The sequence below is a fragment of the Protopterus annectens genome, chromosome 4.part0 (assembly GCF_019279795.1).
Source record: "Protopterus annectens isolate FY-2018-M chromosome 4.part0, PAN1.0, whole genome shotgun sequence".
NCBI classification, from domain to species: domain Eukaryota; kingdom Metazoa; phylum Chordata; order Ceratodontiformes; family Protopteridae; genus Protopterus; species Protopterus annectens.
Genome location: NC_056733.1, coordinates 706364133 through 706379569, shown reverse-complemented (window position 1 = coordinate 706379569; position 15437 = coordinate 706364133). Strand labels below are relative to the sequence as shown.

Sequence of the window (15437 nt, the reverse complement as noted above, 5' to 3'; positions counted from 1 at the left end):
TGGCTTATCTACTGCGCCCAGAGTGTTCACGAAGGTTCTGGCTCCAGTGATTGCTTTCTTCAGGCTAAGAGGAATACAAATCTATCCTTATTTGGACGATTGCCTGATTCTGGCCAAAGGAAAGGACGAACTTCTTCATCATTTGCAATATGTGATAGCAGTGCTAAGATGCCTGGGGTATTCTGTGAACGAAATAAAGTCCAGTCTAGTACCCTCTCAGGACATGTGCTTTCTGGGTGTGAGACTGAATACAGCATCCCAGATGGCCTTTTGACCCCGGACAAACAACAGAATCTTTCTCTTTACTTCCATCAATTGTCTCATCAGTCCAGGCTGACTGCAAGGACAGTCCTTCAAGCCTTGGGGTTCATGGCATCTTGTATTCTGGTGCTTCCCAATGCCAAACTGCATATGAGGAAGCTACAATGGTATCTCAAAATGTATGGACACAGCACTGCCAAGATATGGACACTGTCATTCAGATAATACCTTGCATTCAAAAGGAATTTTTGTGGTGGGCTCAGGAATGTCACCTAAACAAGGGACTCTCTGTGACCCGGCCAGAGGCGAGTCAAATTCTAACGACAGATGCCTCAGACAAAGCTTGGGGAGCTCATCTAAATGGAAAGTGGATACAAGACACGTGGCCTGCCAGACTTCAACATCTACATATCAACTTGAAGGAGATGTTAGCAGTCCAATTTGCTCTAATAGCTTTCAAGGATTTACTTCTTCCAGGGCAGGTGTTGGTTCTAACAGACAACACAACTGTCATGTGGTACATCAACAAGCAAGGGGGAACGCATTCTTATCCTCTGTGCAGACAAGCAATGATTTTGTGGGAGACTGCTCTCAGTTTACAGCTAAATCTTCAGGCAAGGTTTCTGCCGGGAGCACAGAACTCCTTAGCAGATGTGTTGAGCAGGCAAATTATGGATCCCCACGAGTGGAAATTGGATCCTCATGTATTTCAAAAATTGACAGTGTCATGGGGAACTCCAGACATAGATCTGTTCGCTTCTCCACTAAACTACCAGCTGCCAAAGTTTTGCACAAAAAGGTTTCATCCCACAGCTTGGAAAGTGGATGCTCTTTCATTCAATTGGAGCAATCTTCATGTGTATGCCTTTCCACCTCTGCCTCTCCTCCCAAAGGTACTCCTGAAGGTCAGACAGGACAAGCCAAAGATGATTTTAATAGCTCCAGATTGGCCTCGACAGCACTGGTACCCATTACTGAGAAATCTGGTACGGGAGCCTCCATGGCCTTTGCCTTCGATTCCACACCTTCTGTCTCAGGAGAACAGTCATTTACTCAATGTCAAACTTCACTCTCTTCACCTGACAGCCTGGCATATTCGGTTTTAAACCCTGGAGGGTCTCAGCTTCCACAGCAAGTTTTGAATGTTATTTTGGAGGCCAGAAGGTCTAGTACAAGGAAAGTGTACGCAGATAAATGGAAGAGATTTTTATTTTGGAGTACAGCAAAGGAATTTGATGTTTCTAAGCCTAATTTAAGTGTGGCTCTTCAATATCTTACTGAGTTACTGGACAAAGGTTTGTCCTTCTCTTCTATTAAAGTTCATGCTGCAGCAATTTCTGCTCACTATAACTGTGACCCACCATTGTTTTCTCAGCCTTCATTTAAGCAATTCCTTAGAGGGGCAAAGAATATAAGACCCCCACGGAGAGCTCCTACTCCTGCTTGGGATCTCAATTTTGTGTTGGAGAAACTCACTCTACAACCTTTTGAGCCTGCAGCTACTGCTGAGTTGAAATATTTATCATGGAAGACTGCTTTTTTGTTGGCCATTACCTCTGCAAGAAGGGTTTCTGAGTTACAGGCCCTTATGGCGGTTGAGCCTTTCTTAATTTTCCATAAGGATAGGGTATCTTTGCGTACTAATCCATCCTTTATGCCTAAAGTGGTTTCTAGTGTGGCTTTAAACCAAACTATTCATTTGCCTACTTTTTATGCAAACCCCCAAAATAAAGGGGAAAAGATTTTGCACACTTTGGATATACACAGGCAGTTACGATATTATTTGAGCAGAACTAAAGGGTTCAGGCAGTCTCAGCAGTTATTTGTTTCTTTTGCTTTGGGTTCTCAGGGCAAGCCTGTGTCAAAACAAACTATTTCTAAGTGGATTGGGTTTTGTATTGCTTTCTGTTATTCCCATCATGGTAAGGAGATTCCAGCTGGGATTAGGCCTCATTCCACTAGGGCTACTGCCACTTCTACAGCTTTTTTAAGGGGGGTGGCAACTAAGGATATTTTGGAGGTGGCTACTTGGAGTTCAGTGCATACTTTGATATTCGGGCCGACAGAGGACAGCGGACTACCCAAGTGTAAGGACTGCAGCAATGTGGATCTTCGAACATCTACATTTATGGTAGGTAGAAAACTGTACTTTGTGGTAGGTTTATGTGGTTAGAGACTAAAAAAGAATACAAAAACTGGAATTGCTTGTTTATGGATAAGGATAGTAAGATACAAGCAGTGAAAATGTTTAGTCCCTGTAAATTTATATACAGGTCAGGCATATTTTATCAACTAGAAAAGTTGTGGGCAATAATAGAGCTGAAAGAATTTGTTTTGAAAGGGAAGAGACCGAGCTGAAAGGGAAGAGACCGAGCGTCGGGTGTGATAAGTTGTTCCTCCCCATAGAACAAGATGGTTTAGGATTGCCCAGTTTGTGTGACTGTTAGAGCTACATGTGTAAGGCTTTATATGATTAATACAAGCAGAAGTTTATAAATGAAAGGGAAAAGGGATGTCAGTTAGGCAAGGGGAAGATGTTTGTGTTTCACTGTTGCAGTCATCACTGTAGGGTTCTTCCTGCCGGCAGGCAGCCCTCTGTCGACCAGAATCCCAAAGTCTGGGTCCGGCGTCGGCTGTGTACTCGCCCTCCCTGACGTCAGTGTGCCAGGGGTACAAAGCTCCCAGCCGACGCCATGTTCTCCAGTCTTTCTTGCCGCGTGGTGGAAGCAGTTCGCAAGTGCCGGTCGGCTGACTTCTGTTATTTTTGGTGCTTCATACCGAAGACTGACTTCCTTTCAAAGCTAAGTACCCCGTTGGGGAAACTTTTTTCTTTCTCCAGACCGATGTCAGAAAAAGTTAATAATTGTATTTCATGTGGGAAGCAAATACCTCATAAGGATTTTCACTCTTACTGTATTCCTTGTCTAGGCCCTGACCACGATGTAGCTAGTTGTCGGTTTTGTGCTAGATTTAATCAACCTACTATTAAACAGAGATACGATTTTGCCTTTCATTACTTTGGGAGGCGATTTAATTATAACATGTCGGACACGCTTCCGACTACCAGAGTTCATAAAAGGCGTAAGGATAAGGATAGGCCTCCGAGGTCCAAATCAGACGACAGTTTACAATCAGTCAGCTACCGGTTCGGCCGTCATCAGTGAGGTGCTTTTGCAGCCCCTGCCATCGGCCATTACAGAACCGCTTGCCGAAACGGACTCACACGAGGAGCCAACTAGGCCTTCGAATACTCCAGGTGCAGGACCTTCGGATAATGCTCCCTCGGATGGGTCCGGAGCCGCTGTGCAGGTACCGGCTTCCGAGGGGGTTTTCAGGCCTACGCAGCTTCAGGCAAAGGCAAAGACTCCTTCTAAAACGAAGACTCAAGCCCAGGCCTCCTCTGAACCGGGACCTAAATCTCAAAAACAAATGCTTAAAATGGTGGATGACTTGCTAACTATGATTAGGGGTTCACATCCCCCTCCGGACAAAAGACCAAGACAAGAATTGGATTATGAATCCTCTGATCAGGCATCTATCTCTTCAGTGTCTTCCTCTAAGCAGGATTATACTTTCCCTCCTTATGAGGATTCTGATGCTGAGGAATCCATTCCTTCAGCTTCTCCTCCTGAGGATTATTCTTTTGGGGAAACTTTACATGACATGAGGGAACATTTTCACTGGGAAGGACGGGAGTACTCTGAATATAAGAGAAGGCTTAGGGATTTCCTTCTTCCCCAACCCAGACCCCTGGCTATTCCTCCTATTTTGGATATCGTGGATGATGTCTTTTCTGAGTCTAATGTAACTCCTGACCCCTTTCCTGTGGCCCCTGCTAACTCTGATAGATATTAGAGTCCCTGACTCCCACCAGTTTCTTTATAAAAATCCTACTGCTGATCCAGAAACCATTTCTCAGGGTCCTAAGAGTGTTAAGGCTGCCACTGCTAAGAACCCTGTTCCGTCAGATAAGGATTCTAGAGCTTTGGAGAGATGGGGCAAAAAAGTGTACACTTCTGCTGCTGTTGAAATATCAGCAATACCTTTTGTCTGTTATGAAACAAAAACTGGGTACCATTTCTGCATGTGCAGACAATAAGGAATTACATGATTTGATGCATGCTACTGAGCAGGTGGGGAAACATACCTTACACTGTGGTTTTGATGCTTTGGAGGCCTCTTGCAGGGCGGCTGCCACTGGCACGGTCATTCGAAGGCATGCTTGGTTAAAGGAACAAAATTTGCCTGATCAAGTGAAAGCAAAGTTACTGGATGCTCCTGTTCAACATAATGTTTTGTTTGGGTCTAAGGCTGAAGAGGTTATAAAGAAAATGGAGGATAAGGCAAAATCCATGCAAACGGTTAAGGATTTCTTACAAGTTCAGCCTCCTAGATTTAGCAGAAATTGGCCAGCTAAAAATTGGTCCTTTCCCAGCTCGGACAGGCCTCAGAGGGGTAGATATAGGCACCCCAGAGGGAGGACCCAAGCACAGACCTCTTATAGACCTAGACAGTGGAGTGCTTCCACCCCCAGGGGTGGAGAAGATAGGTCTAACCTTATAGAAAACAGGCTCAATGACTCCCCCTGCATGGCTCCAGGAACCTCTCTCCTGGAAGCTCCTCTGGGAGGAAAACTTTCTCTTTTTCACCGAAATTGGACTTGCATAACCCAAGACAAGTGGGTTCTGGATGTAGTTTGAAGAGGTTACAAATTCCACTTTCACACCTTGCCAAAACCAAACGGATGGCCAGACCTACCAAAAACTCAATGGGCAGAGGCATTAAAACAGGTGAGGTCCCTCATGGCTGTGAGGGCCATAGAACTGGTTCCAAATTCAGAGACGGGACAAGGCTTTTATTCAAGACTCTTTCTAGTTCCCAGACGCAATACTTGGAGACCCAGCCTGGATCTGTCAGATTCAAGATGCTTACTCTGCAGCAGCTCCTGCCAATGTTGAGCAAAAATGCATGGATGGTGACATTGGATTTAAAGGAGGCTTACCTACACATTCCTATCAGACAGGAGTGCAGAAAATACCTCAGGTTCAAGGCAGGCTCGAAACATTACCAATTTTCTGCGCTGCCCTTTGGCTTGTCTACTGCGCCCAGGGTCTTTACCAAGTGCCTGGCACCAGTAGTAGCGTACTGCAGACTCAAGGGAATTCAGATTTACCCGACTTCCTTATTCAAGCAGACAGCAAGGACATTTTACTCCAGCACCTGGAATTTGTTCAGAATCTGCTCAAGTACCTGGGATTCACTGTGAATGTAAAAAAGTCAAATTTGACACCCACTCAACAGATAACTTTCCTGGGCGCTCTTTTAAACACAACAGCCCAGATGGCATTCCTGACATCAGAAAAACAACTACAGCTGGCTTCAACTTTCAAAAGCCTGGCGTTAATGTCTCAGCTAACTGCAAGGAAATTCCTGCAGGCTTTGGGTTACATAGCTTTCCTGCATCCTACTCATACCATATGCAAGACTGCATATGAGGAAGATACAATGGTACCTAAAAAAGCATATGGTCCCAGCATTGTCACAGTCTGGAAACAATGATTGCTGTCTTGCCTTGCCTGCAAAAGGAATTCCATTGGTGGGCCATGGCATGTCTTCAAAACAAAGGGAAAGCCTTCAGTCTACCTCCAGCCTACCAAGTGATAACCACGGACGCCTCGGATTATGCATGGGGAGCCCACTTGCAGGGGAAAGGCCTGCAAGGATTTTGGACAGAGGATCAGAAGCATCTACATATCATTTTAAAAAGAGATGTTAGCTGTGCAGAATGCCCTCTTGGCTTTCAGGGATCTTTTACAGCCAGGGCAGCTACTGATACGGACAGACAACACCATAGTTATGTGGTACATAAACAAGCAAGGGGGTTCACACTCCTACCCCCTTTGCAGACTAGCCATGACTCTATGGAACACAGCACTAGCTTGCAAATTGGACCTACAAGCTCAATTCTTGCCAGGGAAACAAAACACTCTGGCAGACAGCCTGAGCAGGAACCTGTCAGACCCACACAAGTGGATGCTAGACACCCAAATATTCAAGATGATTACAGAAGCATGGGGCTGCCCGGACATAGATCTATTTGCATCTCCCCACAACTACCAGTTACAGACTTTTTGCACAAGGACATATCACAAGCTAGCATGGAAAGTGGATGCTCTCTCATTCAGTTGGAGGAACCTCTCGGGGTATGCCTTTCCACCACTACCTCTTCTACCAAGGGTGTTATTAAAAATAAAACAGGACAAACCAAAGCTGATTTTACTAGCCCCTAATTGGCCTCGACAATTTTGGTACTCAACACTGATAAATCTATCCCAGGAACCTCCTTGGATTCTACCTCAGATTCCAAATATTTTGTCTCAACATCCGGGCCAGGTCATGCACTCTCATATCAAAACTCGCAGCCTGGCATATTCAGGGTCTATGATTAATCCTACCCTTTCCAAACAGGTCATGGATGTTATGTTAGAAGCCAGCAGGCCTAGCACTAGGAAATCTTATGAAGGTAAATGGAAGAGATTTTGCACCTGGATGCATGCTCAGGAATCCGATCCTCACATTCCAAATATTCCATTGATTTTACATTACCTAACAAATATGTTGCATAAGGGTTTATCTTTTTCCTCCATAAAAATACATGCCTCTGCTATCTCTGCACATTATAATACAGATCCTCCAATTTTTTCACATCCACTTCTGAAACAATATCTCAGAGGAGCAAAGAATTTAAGGCCCCCTAGGACACAACCCATTCCTGCCTGGGACCTCAATTATGTCCTGGAAAAACTTAACTCTGCCTCCTTTTGAGCCTGCTGCCACATCTGATATAAAATATTTATCATGGAAGACTGTTATCCTACTGGCTTTAACTTCAGCCTGGAGAGTCTCGGAGTTACAAGCGCTCATGGCTGTGGAACCTTACATTATTTTTCATCAAGACAGGGTTTCTTTGAGGACTAACCCTACTTTCATGCCTAAAGTGGTTTTAAACCAAACTATTCACCTGCCAACTTTTTTCCCTAATCCACAAAATAAGGGGGAGAGGATCTTGCATTCTTTGGACGTGCACAGGCAGCTTCGCTTTTACCTGGATAGAACCAAGGATTTCAGGAAAACTGAACAACTGTTTGTTTCTTATGCAGCAAATTCCCAAGGCAAAGCTATTTCAAAACAGACCATTTCTAAATGGATTGCTCATGGAATCAGATTTTGTTACTCTCATCATGGAAAGCAAATCCCAGGAAAAGTTAGGACACACTCTACCAGAGCTTCTGCTACTTCAGCTGCCTTTCTCAGGGGAATCCCTACCAAAGATATTTTGGAAGCTGCAACTTGGAGTTCAGTGCATACTTTCTCTAAGCACTATAATCTCCCTTTTTATTCTGTCTATTTGGAAGCTGCAACTTGGAGTTCAGTGCATACTTTCTCTAAGCACTATAATCTCCCTTTTTATTCTAAGTCTAAGGCGGGCTTTGCTTCTGCAGTCTTACAAGGCCTTCTAGCCGCACTTCTACTCATTAACCACCACCCTTTATCTCAGCTTTGGGATTCAACCCTACAGTGATGACTGCAACAGTGAAACACGATGAACATAGTACAGTTGTGTACACTTACCATAAATGTAGATGTTCGAGTGTCTTCACTGTTGCAGTCTGGGTTATCCACCCTCCTGTCCCCTCATACTTTTATTGGTGTGGTTCCCTGCTTCACCCATCTTCTGAGGTGTATTTGCTACAAGGTATGGGGTTTGTTGTATGTTACGTTTTTGTTTTACTTTTAGCCTTTACTTTTGGGCACCTGACATCTGGGGCAAGAAAAACTGGAGAACATGGCGTCGGCTGGGAGCTTTGTACCCCTGGCGCACTGACATCAGGGAGGGTGAGTACACAGCTGATGCCAGACCCAGACCTTGGGATTCTGGCTGACCGAAGGCTGCCTGCCGGCAGGAAGAACCCTACAGTGATGACTGCAACAGTGAAGACACTCGAACATCTACATTTATGGTAAGTGTACACAACTGTACTTTCTGGAATGGATGCAGATCCTTGGAGGAGAATAACTATACATTGTATTATTACCTTCAGAAGGTTGCAGAAGGTTTTCTAAGAACCAAGTCAACATGGGAATGAAGAAAGGGTACTTTGCCAATAGGGTTGACTGCAAGTAGGGATACAGAAAATGCGAAATATAGGACTGGAATTTACTGTAGAGAAAACTGGCAAAGGCTCCAAGATATTGGAAGCAAATAACTAGAAGAGGGAAAGGTGAGAGTGGGATGAGGCCAAGCAGAAGTTTGCACTGTAGGATAGAGATTGCCTTCCATACTAGGGATTGATATCAGCATATAGGCAAAGAGAAAGGGATAGAGGAGTCCTAAGTGAAAGACCATCTGTAGTAGAGTTTTTAGTGAAGTCTAAAGCAGATGTTGCTGTTAAAATTAGGACATATAAAATATTGCATGTTAACTGTAAGAATCTCTCAGAAGAGGTTAGAAACGATGTTTTTAAAGAAGAAACATCACGTATGACAGTCATACAGTTATATAAATGAAAACCATATTGACATAATTTTAGCTGCAAACATTATACATCACAAACCATACTGACATAATTTTAGTTGTAAACATTATACATCATTTATCTATCCAGTCATTCAGTCAGACATTACATAGCTCATTCAGATCCTGCCTTCTTTTAAGTCTCATTCCTCCTCTGCATGTATTGTTCCACAAGTCCCATTTTTTCTGTGTAATTTGCTCCTACCCTTTTCTAAAGATTCCAGATTCCAGTTTTCTCTCTGTTACTATATTCTCTACTACTAGTATGGACATTAGAAAAGATTGATCAGGAAGAGACACTAGAAAAGCACTGGGAGGACACAAGTATGCAAAAAAAGTCTAGAAGGTTTAGGATTTTTGCTTGGAAGTATTTGCATGGGTATTTTTTTTTTTACCCCTAGTAGACTTCAGAGAATGTTTCCTCCAGTACATAGCAAATGCTGGAGGTGTGATGGGAAAGAGAGAGGTGAGGTTTTTTGGGAGTGAGAAGTTGGCAGATTTTAATATTAAACTACGTACTCTGTCAGAAGTATTGATGGAGCAAATTGCTGTAAAAGAGGAAATGGTTCTCTTGAACTGGGACACAGGATCTGACTTACCTACCCATAGTAAGGCCTTAATTTTAATACTGTTGGCTGCCAAAAAAGCAGTTACTAGACAACAGAAATTAAAACCAACTGTAATTGAAGTATTAAATATTGTTAGATAAAATAGTCAAGTGAGATCTTTAGAAAAAGGAAGGAGCAGAGTACATAGAAATGGAAGTTGTGGGAACAATATATGCAGGATAATGTTCAGGAGGACTAAGGTTTAAAAGAGGGCAGGAATTGCACAATATATATAATTTGAGTGTGTGACAATTTATAAAAAAAATGCAATGTATAATGCATGAACAATTTTTAGGTTTGTTTTTCTTTTCTGTTAATGATTGTGCCTATGTCTTGTGATAATTTAGTAAGTGTTTTAAAAATGCCAGAATATCCAGGAACTTCAGGATGGGATTGACTGTCCACGTAAACACCCCCACCTCTTTGGGAGATAGAGATAGTTTACCATCCCTGAGGTCTGTATTTGATATTTGTATATGTCAAGTCGGCTGATTTATACAGTTTTGGTTTTGTGCATCTGTAACTGTATATGTGGCCAGGAAGTTAGTTCAGAGGTGGAATTGATCTGGACAAAGAGGGAGGAGTGCCATGTTTTGGGAGCAATGGAAGGAGTTTGAGCTTGGGAGAGCTGTACCGATGCTGATATGAGAGCAGCCTGTGTTGACCAGTTCAAACTTGGAGGTGGACATATGTTGGTTAGGAAGATCTAACATCATGTTAAGTACCTATTTTTTTGAGCATCAACATAAATGGAGGAAGCTATTTGTAAATCTAAAGTGTGGGTTTGAGGTTTGCTTTAGATGGGCCAGGATATTTTTGGGGTTGTGGGTTTGTCTGTGCTTTTCATTTACTGTAATATATTTAAGATGTTCTTCGTGTTTCACTGTTGGCAGTCATCACATTTGGGTTATCTGCTTGCAGTAGCCCTCAGTCGGCCTGATTATCAAAGTATTTGGTCCCGCATCGGGTGCTGTCTCATCTTCCATGATGTCACAGGTATAAAACATGCAGCTGACGCCATTACATCAGTCTTTCTTGCTGTGTGGTTCCCAAAGCAGTTAGCATGTGCCGGTCGGCCGACTCCTGAAATTTTCGTTTTAGAGTTTCAGATCCGAAGTCTTCAACTAAGCTAAGTACCCCGTTGGGAGTTCTTTTTCTTGCTCTAAACCAATGTCAGTAAAAGTTAACAATTGTATTTCTTGTGGAAAGCAAATAGATTTTCATTCGTACTGCATTCCTTGCTTCGGCCCAAAGCACGACGTACCTCGCTGTCTGTTTTGTGACTTATTCAAACCTCTTACTATTAGTTATCAGTTCATTTACGCATCTAAATATTTTGGTACTCTGTTCAATTATCCAGAAATGGCTTTCGATAAGCTACCCGACTACCGACATTCCGAAAAAAATGCAAAGATAAAGACCAAGACAGACCGCATAGGTCCAAAGCTGCTGATGACGCTTCTCCTAAGCTAGTCGCCAGTTCGCCAGTACTCAGTGAAGCGCTTTCGCAGCCCCTGATACCCGCTACTTCAGATTCGTAGGCCTCTACTGAGACCCATTTGGAGTCCGGTATGCCGCGAGATGCTTCGACTGTGAAACCTGCGGATGTGTCTACCTTGGTGGGTCTGGAGCAGCTGTGCAGGCATCGGCTTCTGAGGGTGTGTTCAGGCCTACTGACTTGCATGTTAAACCGACGCCATCTTCTTCTTCAAGGCCTAAAACTCGATCCATGCCTAGAAAATAGACGCCCAGACTGTGCATGGTCAGGCCCCTATGCTTAAAAACCAAATAAGAATGGCTGAAGACCTTGTTACTCTAATCAGGGGAAGCCACCCTTCTCCCTCTAAGAGACCTAGGACTGATTTTCCTTCTGAGTCTTCTAATCAGGATTCTGAAATTTCGGCTTTCTCTGATGATCAGGATTTGCCCTGATCTACCCATGAGGACTCTGATGCAGAGGACTCCATTCCCTTTGGTTCCCCTCCAGAGGATTTCTCTTTTGATGAAACCTTGCATACTCTTAGGGAGCATTTTTGCTGGGAAAGCCAGGATTACTCTGACTCCAAAAAGAGGCTTAGTTCTTACTCCTACCTCAACACAGGCCTTTCGCTGTCCCTCCTGTACTGGACATTGTAGATAATGCCTTCTTGGAATCTAGCCTGGTCCCTTCTTTACCTCATGCTCCCAGAAAACCTGATGGGTATTACAGGGTACCTGACTCACAAGTTCCTCTTTAAAAAATCCTACTGCGGATCCTGAGACCATTTCACAGGGACCCCAAGGGCATTAAGGCTACTATTGCCAAAAATCCTACCCCCTCTGATAGAGATTCCAGGGGGCTGAATAGATTGGGTAAGAAGGTATACACTTCTGTAACCTTGGCCATTCGGGCCTTAAACTGCCAGTTTCATATGTTAAAGTATCAGCAGCATATTATTGGATTGCTTAAACAGAAAATTATGTTGATTCCTGACTGTACTGAAAATAAAGATGTGCAGGATTTAATGCATTCTGCTGAACAACTTGGAAAACATACTTTGCAATGTGGTTTTGATTCATTAGAGGCATCTTGCAGGGCTGCTGTCACTGGGTCTGTACTTTAGAAGGCATGCTTGGCCTAAGGAGCAATCTTTGCTAGATCATGTTAAAGCTAAATTACTGGATGCTCCCATAAACCAAGACTGCCAGTTTGGCAACAAAGCAGAAGTAGTACTTAAAAAGATGGAGGAAAAAGCTAAATCTATGCAAACTGTTAAATATTTCCTGCATGTACAGCCTCCCAGATTTAGTAGGCATTGACCCTGTAAGAATTTGTCTTTTCCTGCCACATCCAGGCCTTCTTAGTCCAAACCCAGAACAAGCACAACACCCAGACTTCAATCCCAAGGTACTCACAGGCCTAAGCAGTGGGGGGCTCCCACATCCAAAGCAGGGAGTAGTAAGACTCCCCCCTATGGTAAACTGTCTCAATGACTTAACTTTAAATCTTCCAAGCCCTGCTCAACTGACTGTTCCTTTAGGGGGAAAGATTGCTCTGCATGCAAAAAATTGGGAACTCATTACCCAGGACAAATGGGTTTTAAATATAGTTTCCCCAAGGATGCACATTTCACTTCCACTCCTTACCAACCCCAAATGGTTGGCCACACCTACCCCCAAATCAGTGGGCAGAGGCTCAAAAGCAAATTCTGTCTCTCTTAAGCATGAAGGCTATTCAACCTGTCCCAGAAGAAGAATGGGGGCAAGGTTTTTACTCGAGACTTTTCCTGGTACCCAGAAAAGACTATTCCTGGCGTCCTATCCTGGACCTGTCCATCCTAAACACATTTTTGGCAATCCCAAAATTCAAGATGCTAACTCTTCATCAGCTGCTTCCCATGCTAGGCAAAGATGCCTGGTTGGGAACACTGGATTTAAAGGATCTCTCCGTTACCATCCCTCAGTAAGCAAGTGATGGATGTCATTCTGGAGGCAAGGAGGCCTAGTACTAGAAAATCCCGTGCTGAAAAATGGAAAAGATTCTGTTCCTGGAGCCAGAATCAGGTGATGGGCACAGCAGCACCCAATTTACCCCATATTCTTTAATACTTAACTGAGGTACTTCACAAGGGCCTTTCCTTTTCCTCCATCAAAATTCATGTCTCAGCCATTTCAGCTCATTACAATAAGGAAACCACCCCTCTTCTCTCATCCACTGCTGAAGCAGTTCCTCAGAGGGGCCAAAAACTTGACCACCCAAGAGAGCCCCTACTCAAGCCTGGGACCTCACTTTGTATTGGAAAAGCACATTCTACCTCCCTTTGAGCCAGCTGCAAATGCAGAGTTGAAATTCCTTTCTTGGAAAACAGCCTTCCTTCTAGCCATCACTTCAGCAAGAAGGGTGTCTGAATTACAGGTCCTCATGGCAGTGGAGCCTTTCATAGTCTTTCATGCTGACAGGGTGTCCCTCAGGACCAATCCCTCCTACATGCCCAAGGTGGTATCCAGTGTGGCCCTTAAATCCATTCATTTGCCATCCTTCTTTTCTAATCCACCGAACAAAGGGGAATGAATACTGCACTCCTTGGACGTGCACAGACAAGTTAGGTTTTACTTGGACAGGACTAAGCCTCTCAGGAAATCTGGACAGCTGCTTGGTTGCATTTGCTGCAGGGGCAGAGGGAAGGGCCATTTCAAAGCAAACCATTTCTAAGTGGATAGGCCATTGCATTCATTTCTGCTATAAGCACCATGGAAAACCTACCCCACAGGGGATAAGACCACATTCAATTAGGGCTGCATCTACCTCTACAGCCTTTCTTAGAGGTGTCTCTACCAGGGACATCCTAGAAGCTGCAACCTGGAGTTGTGTACATACCTTCACCAAGCATTACCACATGCCATTTTTTCTAAATCCAGAGCTGGCTTTGCCACTGCAGTCTTGCAGGGCCTTATAGCTGGTCCTAATGCTATCTAATTACCTCCTCCCATCCTTAGCTTTGGGAATCTACCCAAATGTGATGACTGCAACAGAAAACACTAAGAACATAGTACATTTGTGTACACTTACCATAAATGTAGATGTTCAAGTGTATTCACTGTTGCAGTCTTGGTTACCCTCCCTGCAGCCCCCTGACGTCCATTGACTATACTTCTATTTTTGTTTACTGTGCTTAAAGCTTTTTGGTGTATTTGCTTTTTTGTTGGGGGTGTAACCTTGTATGCAATTGCTCCCCATTATGGGGGCACCTGACATCTGGGGCAAGAAAAACTGATGCAATGGCGTCTGCTGCATACTTTATACCACTGACTACCTGACGTCATGGAAGATGAGACAGCAACTGACGCGGGACCCAAGACTTTATCAGGCCGACTGAGGGCTACTGTAAACAGATAACCTAAATACACTCGAACATCTACATTTATGGTAAGTGTACACAACTGTACTTTTTTAGTAAGTGGAGGATAATTTTATCTTCAAAGTGTGTAGATTAACACCTATGCAGTATACTAGATAAATGCTTTTATTAACCCTTTATATTGGGCTCTACTACTAAGAGGTAGTGTTTGTGTGTGTGTATATCCAATTACATATGCAAAATGTGCACGCACCTGAACGTCTCACTGGCTAACATTTGCATGCAGTGTGCTTCGCTGTAATTTTCTTTTTGCTGAACTAGTCTGTGTAGTTTAAAACTGTTGGAGATGTACCATTATGGTGATCTTATACTTTCAAATTTTGCAGTCATTGTTGGTGTCTTGTTCCTGAATTATAGGCAGAATTGAATGTGGCTTGCATGGGATATTTGAGATGGCAACTAAAAAAAAACACGTGTGCTTTTGTTTATATATAAATATATAAAATGTGCAAGTAATGTTTCTTAACATGTCATGTATTATTTCATTTCAGGCGCATGAGACGTCTTGCCAACACTGCTCCTGCCTGGTGATACTGACAATGCTTTGGCGTTCCCTGATGTGAATAGCCATGGCATGGAGACCATATCCTTGGGGTTCTTGGTTTGGACTGGGCCAGAACAGAGAGCGAGAGAGATGCACATTCCACTTACCAGCCAGTCAGGGGCTGCCAAGTTCCAGACGCCCCATGCCCAGCTATACAGAGACTGACCCAGTAGTTGAATGTCCTCCCATTAAAGACTTTTAACCCCCACCTGAGCTAATGCCTTTGCATGTGTACATGTAAAGGTTTTTTTTATATATATTTATATGTGTATATATATATATCTATATATATATATATGTGCTATGGAAACTGTTCTGAATCTTTTGGAATAAAATAAATATATTGTAGTGGTGTGTTTTTTTTTTAATCTGGCGTGTGTTAACACGCACAGGTGTGAGTGCACTTGGGTGGGGGGGGGGGTGACAGCCTCAGAAGGGTAAGCCACCCAGTAATGTGAACACTGGCTTTAGATGATGAGCATTAACATGACACCTCAACCCCATGTGAAAGAAAATGGGGAAAAGGGGGTTATAGCTGGATGGTTTATTAA

At 43.5% G+C, this 15437-nt stretch overlaps 1 protein-coding gene across 1 annotated transcript in view; it reads left to right on the top strand.

The window, feature by feature from the left end:
• SMARCB1 (SWI/SNF related, matrix associated, actin dependent regulator of chromatin, subfamily b, member 1) overlaps positions 1 to 15234 on the top strand; it is a 275898-nt gene extending 260664 nt beyond the window's left edge. The window contains exon 6 of the mRNA XM_044069770.1: positions 14834 to 15234. Within this exon, the coding sequence (XP_043925705.1) occupies positions 14834 to 14873 (40 nt within the window). The 3' untranslated portion in view covers positions 14874 to 15234. The remainder of the gene's footprint in view (positions 1 to 14833) is intronic.
• Positions 15235 to 15437: the final 203 nt, after the last annotated feature.